The following is a 17295-nucleotide window of genomic DNA, read 5'->3' on the forward strand; positions in this document are numbered from 1 at the left end:
AATCCCTGAGTCAGAAAGTGACGTCAGTGGAGGACAGGAAGACCCGCCTGTTGATCGGTTACAGCCACGAGTAACCGACGTCAACAGTCGCAATTTCGCGTTGATGGAAAGTCGAATGATATTTTACTTTTTTATGCACCCTTTGCTACTTTAATAGTGTTTGCTGCTGCGCACTGTGATCACTCTCCTCCCCTGACATCACTTCCTGTTTCAGAGGTTGGTAGGTCACCAGGATGGAGGCCAACCTCTCTAGGAACAACGATTACGTGAATTTTCGGAATACAATTGATGGACAGTAATTGTGAGTGGTAATTCTGGCAGAAGTTAGAATGTTGATACCAGGGAGCAGCATATTGTCTTGCTGGAATGAAGTAGACCTTATTATTGGCCTAGTACATGACATTGCACCAGTGAGAATCACCAGTCCCATCCAAGCTGTCCATTTGTGCTCCTACTCAAACCCTGTATTGCGTCCAGCTTCACTTCTGCTATCTCAGCAATGTTGCACCTCGTAGTCGGTGCTTGGCCTATTCATCTCTCTGTCATACCTCTCTTTTTTCCTCCCGACGACATATAAATGTTTAGCATGTTTTTTCTCTCCTTGCTGAACACGTGGTTAAACCTTGCATCATTTTGGTTGGCCCCTTTTGGACTGTTCTGTTTTTTTTGTACAGTGCAGCTTTTGCTTTGTACTTGGCTTCTTGGGACTGTTTGTTGGGCTAGGTGTGGTGGGGGTTTCTAGAGACAGATGCTGTTGTCTACTACTTGTGAACTAGCACAGTGGAAGGAGGTTCTGAAGGGAGAATGGTATTGTGGAACTTCCTCCAAGCTTATATGGCTTTATGGTTGTGTTGTGTTTGGAGTGGATGTCAGTAAATGTGGCTTCCTGTCCAGTGTCTCCCTGACCCAGTGTGGCTTTTTGCTACTATTGGTACACTGACTGCAGTGTCTCCTTGCCCCAGTGTCTTTATGCTACCTTTTCCTCATGTTATTGCCTGCTTGTTGTTAGTGCCCTAGTATCACTGTCACATTCTCTTAGTCTTGTTTTAATCTGTATCCTATTATCTGTGTCTTCCTGTCCTTGTGCTAGTTCCCTTTGTGCCCTAGAATCAGTGTCACCCTGTTCTAGTGTTATTTCTATCTGTATCCCAGTAGCACTGTCTTACTGTCCTTTTTGGCGTCTTCTTGTGTCCTAATATCAATTTCTCCTTCCAAAAGTGCAAGTATCTCCAACTGGTTGATTTACATGATACCAGTAGCTCACAGACACCCTCAGAGTAGCTCACAGCCTTGGGTTCATTTTTCATTCAGTACATGGTCACATTTTTCTTTTAAAGTTAAAGGAAGGCTGTGTTTATTTTACATTATCATCATTAGGCTGCAGATATGGCCTGATAATGAGCAGTGCTCGAATCAGATTTATAACCCAGGGTGGGGCAGAGAGGTGAAGAACTGAAGCTTTGAGGTATTTAACTCTTAAGTCTCCATCAACTCAATATTGGAGCAGGAGCACAAAATGATGTTTCTGAATGCTTTTAAATGGGAGAAAATTAAAATGAAGCATTAACTTAATGATTAAGTTGACTCTTCATTTTAGTTTCTTCCACTTCAAAGTGTTGCATTTACAAACAGTAGTCCCCATTTCAAAGACTCGCATATGTACACAGCAGGCATCTTTCTCCCAGTGGCTAGTAGACATGGTGTCATATTTGTAACTGAAAAATACAGCCATTTTTTTTTAGGTGAAAGAATTTTAAAGTACAGGAAAATGTTCCATAATATGAACATTTTTGCTGAACATTTTTCTGCAATTTAAATTTCTCCCATTATTAAAAAAAAAGGTAAAATGTTTGTGTTAAACATGCAACCCTGCCACATATTACGAAAGGTTCATTTACCCATACAAATATATTCAATTAATTTGCACACATGTTCATACATCTCCAAACACCACACTCTCATAACATGGCAGACCTGTTCAATATTGCCCCATGTCAAAGTATTTTGCTCAAACCATTGTATCTGTCTTTGTGGACATTAGGCTTAATATCAATGAACTTGGGTTTGAGGGTGTCTGGTAAAACTGCATGAGTGGCTTGACCTACTGTAGCGCCTATGGTTTTCACTGATCAGAACTAACTCATTACAGAAAAGAATGGAGACGCCTGCCATAGTGTTAGTTGTATTGTTCTAGTGTTTTTTCTTTGTCCTAGTTTTGGTTTATTCCCTATATGTCAGTGTTTCCCTGATTGAATGTCAGTCTCTCTGTCCTAGTGTTAATGTGTTCTCTGCCCTAATATCTGTGTATTCCTGTGTGTCCCCATGTTCCAGCATCAGTCTCCCTGTCCTGGGATCTGGTTTTGCCTATCACAGGTTGTGTGTCTTGCATTCCCATTATCCGTATCTTCTGGTCATAGTGTCTGTGCCCAGGTGTCCAGTGTTAGTGTCTTCTCTATTATAATGTCAGTGTGTTCCTATGTGTCTGTTTCTCCCTACTGCTGTGTCAGTGTATCCATTCCTGTGTATTGGTGTTTTCTCTGTCCTAGCGTTAGTAATCCTATGTCTCTGTGTCTTTGCTATCCATAGATCAGTGTATTCCCTAAGTGTCTGTCCCCAAGTCAGTGTCTGGGTCTCCATGCCCCATTGTCTGTTTCCTTGTTTGTCCTAGCGTCAGCAGGTCTCGACAGATCTACTCTCACACACTCTCTATGACGAGTCGGATTTTATCAGGGCAAGCTAAATTCAGGGCCTACTCGTTCCTTCTGACCAGCTGACACACATCAGGTGTCCTGAAATGAAATTAAATTAAATGAAACAATAAAATACCAGTATTTCTAAAGCGCACAGCTACCTCGGAAGTGATGTCCCGGCGCTGGGGGCCCTCGGGAAGATTAAGCAAGCTATTGCCCAGAGTCACATGGTGCTGAGCCTTCGGCACCCGGGATCGACCTTGAAGTCCGGAGTCAGGCACTCTGGCCGCTTCACCACACCTCTTCCACAAGTGAAGGAGCGTTAAAGACACTTTAAACCTTGTTTTTATCTTGTTGCATTTATTCCGTGTTCAGAGACAAAGCTTAAATGTCAGTTTACATCTACAATTATTTTTCTTTCTCTGGCTGCAGCGTTTGAAGATTTTGGAAAGTGAATTGTCTGACAAACGTGCTGTACCAAAAGTGTGAAATGAAAGGCTGAAGAATGTCGTGTTTTATTGTAACACACATGTAAATAGCTAAAAAGTGAACTGTACAAACATTTCAGTAATTATGTAATTCTGTATGATGAAAAAAATATTTTAATAGAAAAAAAACAGAACACTTTTACTTGATGTACAATTGATAAATCTGTTTGTTGAAACCAAATTTCTACAGATTGATGTTTATACAATATATAGTTTTATAAGTAAAACTGCATATTAGTGGGAACGTTTTTCTCCCATTTCATAGGAAAATGTGCTGCCTCTAAATGACAGTGCACTATCACGTCATGCTTTAGTATTATATTTATTAAAAGTGAGTTTTTAAACTGAACTGAGAAACATTCTTGCCCCGCCCTGATTGAAATGTATGAATGAACTAAGAGGCAACGTCAAGGGTCATGTGTACTCCCTATTTGTTGAGCAGGAATGCTGAACTCCCATATTGGAAGGTGCTCTCATTTGTGATGATGAAAAAAAGTTGGCTCTGCAAAATAAAATATTTGCATAAGATGACATAATGAGGTTAGGGGTCAAATACATTACAATTAGGCGGAGTAAATTATTCTCGTTTCTAGACCTGCAGGTCTAGTAACATTTTAATGATTTTTCGATACCTCGCCAGTGTCTCTCTATTAGTGCCATGGTCTTTTCTGAACTTACATCAGTTTATCTCTAATGTCAGTGTCTACATGTCAGTGTTTCAGTGTCTCCCTGTTCCTGTGTCCCTGTCCCCTTGTTACACCTCTCTAACACAGTGTGTGTGTCTCCCTCTCCCAGAGTTAGCGTCTTACCTGTCTTAGTATGAGTAAATTCCCTCTCTCTATCATCTGTCCTTTTCCCAGTCTCTGTGCATTGCAGTTTCAGTGTTCACGGCTCCTCCCCAATCGTGCTCCCGGGCCCAGATAAAATTGTGTAATCATGTGCAGTGCACACCCAGCACAGAAACCAAATGTACACAGGCACTGGGGCAGAAATGCAGTTTATGGACTGGTTGGTCCACGGTGCGAGATGGCTCCAGAAATCTTTGAAACTTTAGATCATCAGAACATGGCAAGAAGCAATTGGCCTTGAAAGTGATGCCGTCTGTACTGAAATCTCAAAATGTGCGAGAGACACTAAAAGCTAAGAAGCCGCGAAACCGCAAATAGCGGTGAACGGTGGTAAAATCACGAGGATCGTAAAACCATTGCTAGTGGAGCTGCTCTGCCTGTTTTTTGGAAGGCCCCAGCTGTGTTCTACTGTTGCACTGCCAGGGCCCACAAATGGCATCCCCATGCCACCAACCTGCCCCCTGCCCTCAAGCGGCGTTTCAGGTCCTGCATGTTTGAAAGTGGCAGCAGGTAACAAAATAACTTGAAACAAACAGCCCTTAGGCTGCCCTGGCAACGTGCTAACCTGGGCACAGTCGTCTTCTCAGGGGCAAAACTTTGGCACACCGTATCCAGGGTCCAGGACATGGCTGAGCAGGTCTCAGTGGCGGGCACAGACTGTGTGCGTAGGGCCTTGAACTCTACCATCAGTGCCCTGTCCTCTTGGGGGACATGTGCCAGGGCAGAGTTTGCTTCCATGACGAGCACCTCGCAGGGCAGCTCTCCATGGTTGGCACTGTGTGTGGCTGGTTTTGTTCCCTGTCGTCGGTGCCGCTGTGCTCTGGGGACACGTGCAGCAAAACACACAAGGTGATGGACGGATTGTTGCACATTGGCCAAACATTCACCTCCAGTCACAGATCTGGGTTTAATCCATCGTTATTTTGCTCACCACGCCACCCCAGTTCAGACATGGCCATATGCGAATCAGTCTTGACCCTGCTCCTCATGTGAACAGTCCAGACCGAGCTGCCAAGCCATGTCTTCCCTCGACCGAAATCAAGCATCCTAGGACCGGTTTCTGGCTATCAGCCGTCATCAGCTAGGATATCTTGACTCAAGTGGCGCTTGACTCAAGTGGCATAGGGAGCATGGGACCCACGTCTGGGCATACCCTTCCCATGTAGGGCGAATAGCAAAACACACAAGGTGCTCTGGGGACACGTGCCAGGGCAGGGTATGCACGGTGCGGACACCGTATGTCTTTCACTACAGTAACTCAGGCCTCTGAGGCGGGCTCTGCAGTGGGCACAGGTGAGTCCGGCTTGGGAGCTGCGCCTCTGGTGTACCTGAGCTGGACATGGCATGCCTCTGGACGTGCAGTAGAAGAGAGCGCCTTCTGCAGTTTAAAGGTTGTGACTGCCGAATGACTATGTTCATCAGCCCCCCAGTTCTTACTTTTTCTGGTGGGGTTGGCCTCTGGTCCTTCTCTTGTGATTTGAAGTTTTTGTCTTTAGATACACTTACAGGTAAACTTTTATTATTTATTTGCTCCAGGCTGTTTATGAATCTTATCTAGCTACGGCGAGGTCTTCAGTATCGCTTAACCGCCTCCAGATTTCTCAAAGCAAGGGGTGATTGCATAGGCTTCATCCACTGAGTCTTGAGTTTACAAAGATGATGACCTTTTTGTGGAAACCGGTGGTGCAGGTTTATCAGAAAGCGCAGAGTTTGGCGGTGGATTTCATCATTAGTGAAGCAGTTATGAGTTGGCAGGAAAAGATCCCCCTGCGGCCTTTAGAGTTCCTCCAGCAGTGGGGGCAGTTCAGAAAGTGCGGCGGAGCACCCCAGTGGAGGTGTCCTGCTCCTCCTTTCATCCATTTCTGAAGCATTATTGTTCGGGTGCTCAATTTAAAGAGGAGACACACTTTGGGAAAGCAATGCTTTACAGTTTCCCGCCCGGTGGAACTCCGATGCTTCACTCAGAACTCTCTTTTCACTCAACCGTCTCCAAACTGTCAATAAAATAACTCCTCATTTCAGGCTTCTAAAGTGGCTCGCATACTGAGCTTCAGGAAGCGTTTCCAAGTTACCTGCCTGCAGTAATGTTTTTTCGGCGGGATACATTTCTTCCTGCAGATTCATTTTTCATGCTACACACACCCCTTTTCTGAATTTTTAGAAATATTCACCAGAAGGATAAATTACCCATCACTCCCACTGTTCCTTCAATTCTTCTGCTGTTGCAGCTATTCAAAAAATTTTGTCACCTAATACTGAGGTGTTTAAAAAAAGCCTGGCTTTAGGCTGAAATACACCTTCCTTCCAGCCAGGCCTGGATCCCCCATTTTATGGGGAAAACCAGTTAAATGTTCCCTTTCATTAGTTGAAAAAGAGTGGGCCAACCCAATACACCCTTGGAGGCTTGGGCAATGAAATCAACAGTAAGTTAAGAAATGCCTACACGGGTTTTATTCGCAATCTTAGTTTAAATAGGTGTTTATAACAACATAATTTGTGTTCAGCCTTATCAGTGATGAACTTGTGATTAAACACACCGATGAAAAATGTATTTTCTGATGAATAAACTAATTTTGATGTAAGTTTTAATGGTAGGACAGCGGGGCAATCTTTTCTTCAAAAGAATAAATATTTAATATATACAAAAAAATGAAAGCAAGGGAATTACATTAAGAATCCACCATACATAATGTTCTAGATCTAGGTTCTAGGTTTCCTGAACCTTGGCGTGGCAGACAGCGTTTTTGAAACAGCACACGGATTCAGATTCGACTTCCAAAAGACGCTACACAAGATTTTGCACTCTGTAGCATATGCCCGCAAGCTGTTATTTGAACATTTGCCTGTTGACAGCATTAGCCCGGTTACAGGGATACGTTTTGGTGTCATAATCAACTTCATCTCCTGAAGATAGTCTGACGATCTAACTGCCAACACAGACCGAAACGTCGCCAGCACATCTATTTCCTTTACCATTTGTTGATTTCAAGGAACCGTTTTCTGTTTTGTCAGATCGTTTGCCTTGTTGAATTCTTGGAATGGATGTTTTCATATTTGTTCTATAGGTTAAATTATAATACCTAGAACGGGCATATGCTTTCTATCTCTCTCTTGTGTGCTGCTTCCTGCCTCAAATCTCCCCTCTGTGTTCTCCGTATAGCTCCCCACCAACACCCACAGCTTTTACTTTGCTACCGCCACCCTACTTAGTCGGACTTTTTTTTTTTTACTTCATTTTTAAAACTTTCCTTGCTGCTACGTGCCGCTCAGCAGCTTTGTTTTAGGTCCCCTCATCCTGCACCTACTCCTCCTTTTCTCCCAAGCCCATCCTGCCTTTTTCCCCACCTCTTCCTGCCATGGTCTTTTACATGTATGTGCACATATCCTTCGTGGAGGGTCTGGCAGCTGCAGTTTACAATCAGGCAACTCCTTTCGTGTGTTTTTGCTCGTATTTTGTATTTTGGCAGATTTTCACTCTGAAATTGGCATCCGCCATGTTGGAACCTAGGACTGTAAACAAAAATAGCACCACACCATGACAAATGAATGTGCATTTGTGGTGATGCATGCAGTGGCGGTGAGTCCATTGGGGGCGTTGGGGCGTTGCCCCACTAGCCTGGACGACCGCCGCTGACCGCACTGCTAAGATAAATAAGTGTGACTGCGTATTTTATTTTAAATTAAAATTAGAAAAAGCCGAGCGCACTAAGGCGCCGGGAAAATCCCGACAGGATCAGACATCCATTAGGAAGTGGGCTGGCTGCGTGGGGGGCAGGGCTGCGGCAGAGAGTGACAGCCAGGCAGGCAGGAAGCGCACAGGCAGAGGGTGTGACTGACGAGTCTCAGTCTGCGCATGTTAAATGCCGGAGAAGTTGAGATTTCGACTGGCCCGCATATGCGCACATTTGAGACCCCCCCCCCCCCTACCTGGTGTGGACACATAGGCATGGGCCCGGGCCCCGGGTCTGAAAATGGGCAGATAGCAGTCTGCTCTTAGCCAATGCTGGTGCAGTGGCGCTGCTAACGCCGCGCCAGGATTGGCTACTCCAGCAGGATGGTGCAGCGCGTGGGTGTTGGCTGCTCTGAGCCATTGTCTTTGGTGATTGGCCACACTGCGCGTGCTGGAATCATGCCAGCAGGACAACAACAACAGTAAGTGAAAGTGGAAGTGGTCTGATGACTCATACTAGTAGTGAGAGCGCGTGACTGTGTTATTGCTGCTTGTCGGACTCGTCGTGACCAGACGTGTGTTGGTGTGTGTTGTGTACACTCACTGCCTGCGGCCTGCCACTGGACTCGGACGGACCGCCTGCCTGCCTGTCTTCCTGGACGGGACCTCTAGTGTGTGGACGTGAGACCGCGTCCCCCCACCCACCCCACGTAAGTTAACTTTTATGACCAGAGTCTCCACGTTCTGCGCGGTGTGAGTCACGGGCTGCAGGATTCTGTAGCCTACATTTGGATAAAGTGTCGGACACCCGTCACGACGACTTTGAATTGAAAACAATTCATTTTACCTGTAAAACAACGTTCAACTTCCGCAGCCCCTGGCTCAGGACATTCCCTCCGACCTGTCCTGGCGAGAAGAGAGGTCGTGTTATTATAGTGGCATCCGCACAATCAAGGCTCTCTGGGCCCTACATCAGTCTCCGATCGATCACAGTAATAACTGATGCTATCAGTATCATTCACATTACGTATACCGGATTACTACTACCACAGGGAGTGAGCGCTGCTGTCGCGTGCAGGCCCGGTGGCAGTTGATTCAGAAAAGGGGGTGGTGATGAACAGAGTGTCTGAATTAAGCAGACCACTCTTACCCAGTCCAAAGATCAGGGCTTTATCCATCACCGTTTTTTAGCTCACTGCACCATCCCAGCTCAGAACTTGGCTATATGCAAATTAGTCTGACCCTGGCCCAGTGCATCATGGGAACAGGGCAGGCCCGGTGGCAGTTGTACACAGCACGTGCTGGTGCAGTGCATTCTGCCGCGGGAGGGGGGCACAGGAAAGCAGACGGGCTGAAAAAATATCCCATTGCCACTTACTCGTTAGTACTATTCCATCTGACTTGCAATCTAATTCAGCACACAATTTCGATGATAGCGCTGACACTGTGGTGGGGACCCTGGGCACTTAACCTGAGAATGCTGGGTGCTACTAACTGCCTTATTGGTACCGATGTCCCTCATACATGCACTTTCCGAAGTCATCAACCATGGGTACATAACATGCTAAATTTCAGCAATGGCAGATGTGAAGAGTGGGGGTGGGTAGCCAAGCCAGGTGGCCTATTAATTTGTTTTCTTAAAATGATCATTGATTCATCATCCTATCAAAATGTATGAATCGGTCTGCAATCCCATGAGTGATTCTCCTGGCGATCTGCCTCTGTCTTACTGCCACTCCACACCATGTTTCTTATGAGGCCTTGTTTAGACTCTGCCATTGTGTGTTACCAGAGATTTTTGCACTAACCGTCTATCATGGCAATGTTGTACTGTAAAATGTAAAACTTCAATAAACAGATTGAAAAAAATCACGAAGTCAGATGCAATAAATTAAGTGAGATTACACAGTGTAAAGGAAATATCACCCTGCTTTGGTTTGTGTGCGCGGCGCGCGCTAGAAGTGAGGCCCGTGATAGAGCTGGAATTAGCCCGAGGCTTCTGCTCGGCCGACGGTGTGTGCCAGGCTGCCTGCCAATGATCTGCCCACCTGCCAGCCTCTCCTGCTCGAAACCTCAGAGGAGCCCCAGCCTCACCGTCTCCACGTAGAAAGGGTGCTCTTGAACCTTCATGTAACTCACGTTGTCTTTCCCAGTGAGTTGCCTCCTTAAAGGACAATGAATGTAATTTCTGGCTTTGCTTAATACCTCCTTTCTGCCTCCATGAGTGAGCCTTTTTGATGTGTGGTGACTGGTGAGGAGAAACGGAAGGTTGAGGGAGGCGGTGGTGTAAATTCCAATCCCCCGCTGCACCATCATGGTGGAATCCGGCTCAGCATTTATTTATGCGATTTTATATAGCGCGGACTTTACCCGAAGGTGTCAGAACACTTCACAATAGGAACAGTATGATACATGAGGAGAAAATTACAGGTGAACAAATCACAAAAGCAAACGTTAAGTTACATGAGACAAAAGTGACAATAGTGAGCAACCTAAATACGAGAGGTAGCAATCCGTACATTACAGGAGGAAAAGTTGATGTGTGCAGGTTACAAAAGCAGGCGTACAAAGTAATACTGCAATAAATGGCAGACACTCCAGCACAAGAACAAACGTTACGTAGGCAATGGTGTACTGTGTAGTATTGTATTAATATCTATGTATATTATCATGTGGAAAGGAATGTTCCCGAACTAACACCAAGGACTCCAATCCTCCCAGGGCATTGGTTTGCAGAGACTATTTTCCGAGTGTTAGGTCGTGCTTTTATTTCCTTCACGTTCCCCTTATCGATCCCTTTACACATTATTTCTGTCTCTCTCCTGTTTCTCTCGCGTAGCAGGTTCAAGGAGTTTCCACTCTGTAACTTCAGTCGCTCTGGTCATTGTTTTGACCGCCATGTTGCTGTTCCCTTTCTAAAGGGGGTGGGGGGGGGGCTTGGGGGTGGGGGGTCCTGAACACTAAGTTCACAGTCTGTCTGACTCACTAAATCTGGGACATAAGCGCCCAGGCAGGGTATATCTTACTTAGAGAGTCTGCGCTGCGGATATACTTGATGCATGATGTTATATTGTATTAATTTAAATTGCATGTGTAGAGCTCACCCTTCGTACTCTTATGTATCTTCGACCACTCATGGTTTGACATGGGTTTGTCGAGCACCTCCTTCCACTTAGTCTGCACCAAGGGCTCCCGTGGGGAGGAAAAGTGGTGGAAAGAAAAAGCAGCATGCAGAATGATCTTGAAGTCTGTTATGAAGCTCTGTTGTTATACTGAATAAGCAGCTACCTAGTATGTTATATGACAGCTCTTTAATAATGTAATACCTGCACTTTCACATTGCTTTATTAACCTTCCTGCTTTCTCAAATTTGCTTGGAAATGCTCCATTTTTCCACTATTTTTTCAAAATGTTCTCAGGGGGATATCCCCCCGAACTCTCTTTAGGGGGTTCGGGCTCGCTCGCTACGCTGCAGTATGATTATCAGTTTCCGCCTCACCACTTACAAATGTCACCAGCCGCCACTGGATGCATGTGCATGTACACAGCGACCTGTGGCATCATGCCACGTAAGGGCTCCTGCATGCATCCACGTGCATCCTTTTTTTTGCCGATGCTAAATGGCACAAGCAAAAATCATTGGCAAAGCCAATAGGTCTGCTTCGGTACATCCAAAAGACAAAACAAATTTGCTTTGTTTTTTTGATTAGCTGTAGCTCTGCCTGACGTCTAGTTTGAGAGGTTTCAAATGTGTCATAAGGTATCAGAGTTCCACCCTCTACAACCGCCTGTAATCCTTTAGTACTTACCTTCAGTCCCCACAGAGTGTTAAGTGCCCAAAGTAAGTAATTTGTAATTGAACTGGAGTGCACTGGATCCACTGGCAGTGTGAGGAAGAGAAAAGCAGGGTCTCTGCACTGATGGAGAGCAAGGCTCCCAGTCTTCTGAAGGGGGAGCAGGGGTGCTGAACTGCTGACCTGATTTAGCATCAAAAGTACCATCAGGTGGTTAGGAGAGATCAAATAGCAGTGTTGTGTACTGGTTGTGGCGTGATGGTAAGCTGTGTGACGTGATGGTAAGCTGTGTGAATTGTCGTTGGGTTGACCCTCCATGTGCTGTCCTGTGACCTGCAGCTGTCCCATACCGCAGACAGTTCATAAGAAGGGGAGAGCCATGGATCTGTCTTTAAAATGGTCGCCTCAGCTTGGAGCTTTGTACTAACACTGGGACTTGTCCTTTCTCCAGGTGCCCACCAAGCGGCTGAAGAAGTATGAGAAGGACTACCTGGCGATGCGAGAGAGCCAGCTGCAGCAGGAGGACCCCATCGACCGATACAAGGTAGGGCCATGGCTCTCTGCCCGCCTCCTTCGTAGCTCCAGAGCTGCAAGCATCTGGTGACCTTCAGTAGCAAAACACAGCTGCATAGCCCTGGAGATCTCTGTGCTTTAGGCTTTCCAGGTCACCAGTGCACAGCACCCCCTGCTTCTACTGCTAGTCCTGCTGATTCCTGTTCTCTCCTGTTACCAGCTGACGTGAGTCTGCGGCCACCTGGCAAGGGCGGTCCTGCCACATAAGCAAACTAGGTGGACGCTTATTTATTTATTTACTCTGTGCATTTTTATTTAGAACGAACATTACACAACGGTGCTACAGGGCTGTACAATAAGAATAGAGCATTAAATATGGCACAAGAATACATAATCCAAGAAGCTGAAACATTTAAATAAGCCAAGAACATAAGAGTACTGAAATAGAACCTTACATAAGGCACAGAATTACATTATCCAAAGATGCTGGTACATTTAAATAACCCACAAACACTAGAGTATGGAATACATTATACATTTCAGTAGTCATAAAAATTGGGTAACAGGATGTGGACTGGTGCCAGGTACAAGTTAGAGTCTAGGACAGTCAAGATGGAGAATTAAGCCTCAAGGTGCCGATCAGTGCAGAGTGGGGGAGGGGGGGGGTGGGGGGGGGGCGGTCAGCTAAAATGTCTTTGAAAGAGAAGCTCTTGCATCTCAGATTTGAAGATCACCTTCAAGGTGGTGATGCATAGGTTTGGAGAGAAGGCGTTCCATATTCTGGTCACATTTCTTGGACGCCATGTCATGTGTGGCGCCAAATTTGAGGGGAAAAATGTACATGTAAAAAACAAAAATGTCGGTGCCATTTGCATGGGTTGTCTAAGGTGCCAGTTGAGGGCACAGTGGCCACGCCCTGAGAATGGCGTCACAACATTTCCCCTGACCAGAAGTGCTTGGATGTAGCATTCCTTCCTTTCAATTGGTGTGCCTTCCTTAAGCACATTGTGTAGATAACCTAGTGCTTAGAGTCCGCCTTCACTCACCACTTGAGAGAAGTAGTGCAGTGCTTATGGTCACCCTTGGTGTTTCTCTACACTAAGCAAAAGATGGTAATGGTGCAATCAAGGCCCATATGTGTTTTTGTATAGATAGTGCATTTAGCTTTCATCTTTCGACACTAAGAGCCTGATAGATGCAATGCAAAGGTAAGGCATGAGTATCAGAATACTTTACATTATGCAGGAAGTGCAGGGCTTACAACCAGTGTTTATCTACACTAAGTCCATATAGAAGTTGAATAGTTTACGGATTAAAGCGCTTGTTGTGTTTACTGACACTAAGCAGTGTACACAAATAGTGCGGAGCTTCAGCTATTTATTCCACCTGTTGCACTCAGCCAATTATGCAGATAGGACAGTAACCTAGTTTTACTAGGATTTTGATCGATTTGTTGCTGGGCTTACAACAGTTTATAGTTTTTTCCGACAGTAACCACTATACAAATATTGGTCTCCTCCGTTCACAGGACTGTAATTCAGGCTCTGGTCATATCCAGATTGGTTTATGGATATTTACTGTACCTGGGTGCGGAGAAGACCTCTGTCCCTCGTTTACAGAGTGTTCAAAATGCTGCTGCTGGGATTCTCCTTCATTTACCTAAATATGCTCCCCTTTCTCACTTGTTTCGGGAACTACACTGGCTTAAGGTTTCGAAACGCATTGAGTTTAAAGCATTGTGTGGCAAGCTGAAGGACAAATTTGGCTTGGCGCCACGTTACATACAGGAACTGGTAGTTCCTTACCAGCCTACCTGGTCCTTGAGATGCTCAAATTAAGCTTTGTTTACCATAGCAAGGTTTCGTCTAACCCGAATGAAAGGCCGTTCCATCGCCCCCCTAGATCCAAAAATTGTGGAATTCTCTGCTGGACGCTCTTAGACACACATCGCAAGTCATTCATTACTCGCCTTTAGAAAAAATCTGAAGACGTGGCTATTCTAAGTCCTCGTTCTCGGATACTCAGTCTGCGTCATCCCTGCGCTGGGTAACCCTTCGGGGTAGCTGTGCGTGTTATTTATAAGTCACAAATTATTATTATTATTATTATGTAATGAGACTGAGATTAAGGCTAGAAATGCAGCAAGTGCCACGAAAGTTCCCTTTTCTCCAAACCCTCATGGCTGCATGCTGCCAGTGGACCCCTGCCTTTAATGGGAGCCTCTCTAGCTTGGACTGATGACCGGTGGTTTTAGGAGATGGATTTGGGAGAACCCCGCAATTTAAACGTGGGTGCCACCGATTGGGATCAAGAGAGCTGCCAAATGGCCTCATGCCACGTCTGAGATCTTCAGCCAGTTCTGCCTTTTTAGCCAAATGCACGTTGGTTTCTGGGATTATTGGCACAAATCCGGTAGTGATAAACTGGTTAGCCACGTATAGGGCCCACCTGGCATGGGCATCTATGACCTTGCCCATCTTTCGTCAGACATTTTGTTGTGTAGTGAAAGGATCGGGCTCAGGACTCTTATACCCACTCACCCACGGACCTTCGAAGCCGGCTCAGCGGCAGGACCCGCATATTGCTGCTAAATGGCCCCATGCCATGTGAGACCCCCTCAACCAGTTGTGACGGTTTAATGGAAAGCGCAAAGCAGGTACCCACCAGATTGAGACTGCACAGTGCAGCCAGTAGGCATGATGTGCCTGCCACCCGAGACAGGAAGCCACTGTGCAACCCATGTGTATGGATTCTTGGAACCCTAGGCAAGATTCTATTTTGCCGTTTGGTGCTCCTCCTCTAGCAACAAGGACGTTTTTTGAAATCCAGCACCCATTGGGACATTTTGTCGTGGTTGCATGTGGCAGCTGCAGCATCAATGCAGAAATGGTCCTACAGCAGCAGGACACGTTTAGATCAGGCCCAGAATACTTTGCAAGCAGATTAGCTAAGCAGCGCCTTGCATGGCAGCGTGTACCTCGGGGGTATGGGCAGCAGAGGGTTATGAACCAGAGCACACATTCCTACAGAGCGGATGCGCAGACACAGACCCACAACATGTCATTTTTACAGACGTCACTTGACTAGGAACAAGAAACATCGGAACTCGTGGTGTTTAATTAATTCCCATTCAGTCGAAAGACACTGATGTAGCTCTTTATCGTGCTGTCGTGCCGTGATAAGTCCAGCTATGGCTGCGAGTACTGCCACCTAGTGGTAGCACGGAAAACCGCTTCTCACAACACCCATAGCTTCAGTTAAGAAGTGCATGGCCAGTGCTCGCTCTGTGCTCGTGCCTGACTCCTCGCTGTAGTCCCACTCCCTTCGCATTTGCTCGTTCAAACCCGAATGTTTCCTTTATTTCAACTTACCGGAAGAAATTGAAGCTTAATTTGTGATAATTGTGTTGTCGACCCTGCACCTGGTATATCACAGCAAGATCTCTTTCGGGAATGTAATTCTTCTCCAACCTCCCCAAATACTCAAAAGCCCTACAGAGCACTACTCGGCCTGTACTGCCGTGCCGTGGCGCAGGTGGCCTTTGTGGCGCAGGTGGCCATGCTTTCCCTCGGGCGCAGCCCCCTGGGCCGGCATCGCAGGCCTCCGCTGAAGGCTTCTTTTCACTCCTCAGGGGGTTGGCTGTTTAGACATTGAATCCTAAGAGGTTCCTGAAGTCACTTCTGCTGATGTTTTTAGGCTTCTTTTGTTTTGAGAGGGTCCGCCCCCACAAATCTTCACCGAATCTTTTGGCAAGGCAGGCAAGGATTGGGATGGCATAGGGAAAGAAACATTGGGCAGCACGATGTTTTGACACCCAACCGTGTCGATGCCATGGTAATGTTGGAAAGGTGCAGTCTTTTGAGTGACAAGATCAGTATCTTGTTAGACCCCTCCCTGCCACTAACCTAGTGGACTTCTCATATGTGCTTAAAAGTAGAAGTAAAAAAAAAAACAGGCAGAATTGCAGCTCTTCTTGACCAGAGACTTGTCAATTTGCCAATTGCACAGCCTTGTGTCTGAGATATTCAGGACAAGGGCGTTCACTCTTATCGCCCAATAACGGGAAGGTTTTGTTCTCCGAAACCACAGATGCTGCACTGTCAGCCTAGTCACTCAGTGTAACTTCTACTCTTGAGGACTTATCAGTCCTTCTCGTATCTTCACGTCTTTAAAGGCCATGGAGTTTGCCAAAGAAATGCCTGTGAGGCCCTCTTTAGCAAATCCCAAAAGCTGCCGATTGCAATAGGCCTAAGCTCACACCATCTCGGAGAACCCTAAGAAGTCATCTTGAATGGTTTACAAGGTGTAAGCGGGCCAAGAGAAAAGTATGGTAGGTTGTTGAAGAAAACACACTCATTCTAGACAACGAGCCCTCTCAGTTCTACTCCTTGGAGATTAATGTTGATCTTTTGGGGAGGTGCCAACAGTCTTAGTTTCTGGTGCTGTGAACACCTTGCCTCTAGTCTTAGAGTGATCATTGTTAATGTTACTATTTTCTAGTCATCAAAGCGTTGGGTTACCTGTTAGTTTATTACTTATAATGGGTATACAGTCCCAGGAACTAGGCTACTAAAACGATCAATATAACATTGAAAATCAATTGAAAGCAATACAGAGACCAAACAAGACCGACAAATCAAACAAAAGAGAAAACAACAAAATATTAAAACATCATATACATATTCCTAAAAAGGGAACATCTCCCCCCTTACTAAAAATAGAAATCTCTAGGAAATCAAAACCCTCACTGGCAGGCACCTTTCTATCTTCATAGCAGGGGACTATTCTAGTCTCTTGCAATCTCAGTCAGTTGCTATATCTGAAAAGGTACAGGTTGCTTATCTTGTCACAGGTTTTGGAGCAAGTTTTCCTGGTGAGTTGGTTGTGGTCTAATGGGTGGGTAGTGCATCTCCCAATACCTAACGGTGATTGGAAAATCTTGTGTTCTGTAGCGGGAGCAGCATGAGTAACTACTAGTGGAGGGACCTTTCCTCTACTCTCAAAGCTGCCACAGAATGTTCATGGCAAAAAACACAGTTGATGGACAGAATGCAGAACAATGTCATACATTCACCCCAGTTCAAGGATCTGGGCCTAAATCCATCGTTTTTTTGCACTCCACACCACCCTGGGTTAGACACTGGCTATATGCAAATCAGCTCTGACCCTGTGCCTCATGGGAACAGTCCAGTCCGAACTACCAAGCCATGTCTTTCCCAGACTGGAATCAAGCATCCAAGGACCGGTTTCTGGCTATCAGCTTTCATCAGCCTGGATAGCTTGACTCCAGTG

General features: G+C 45.8%; 1 protein-coding gene across 3 annotated transcripts in view; it reads left to right on the plus strand.

Moving 5' to 3' along the window:
- The window catches only part of LOC147660681 (rab GTPase-activating protein 1-like), a 225995-nt gene that overhangs the window by 94025 nt on the left and 114675 nt on the right, over positions 1-17295 (plus strand). For all 3 annotated transcript variants that reach the window (XM_086951531.1, XM_086951532.1, XM_086951533.1), the window contains one exon: positions 11942-12034. In XM_086951531.1, coding sequence (XP_086807657.1) covers positions 11942-12034 — 93 coding nt within the window. The remainder of the gene's footprint in view (positions 1-11941; positions 12035-17295) is intronic.

The sequence above is a fragment of the Lissotriton vulgaris genome, unplaced genomic scaffold (assembly GCF_964263255.1).
Source record: "Lissotriton vulgaris unplaced genomic scaffold, aLisVul1.2 SCAFFOLD_763, whole genome shotgun sequence".
Lineage (NCBI taxonomy): Eukaryota > Metazoa > Chordata > Amphibia > Caudata > Salamandridae > Lissotriton > Lissotriton vulgaris.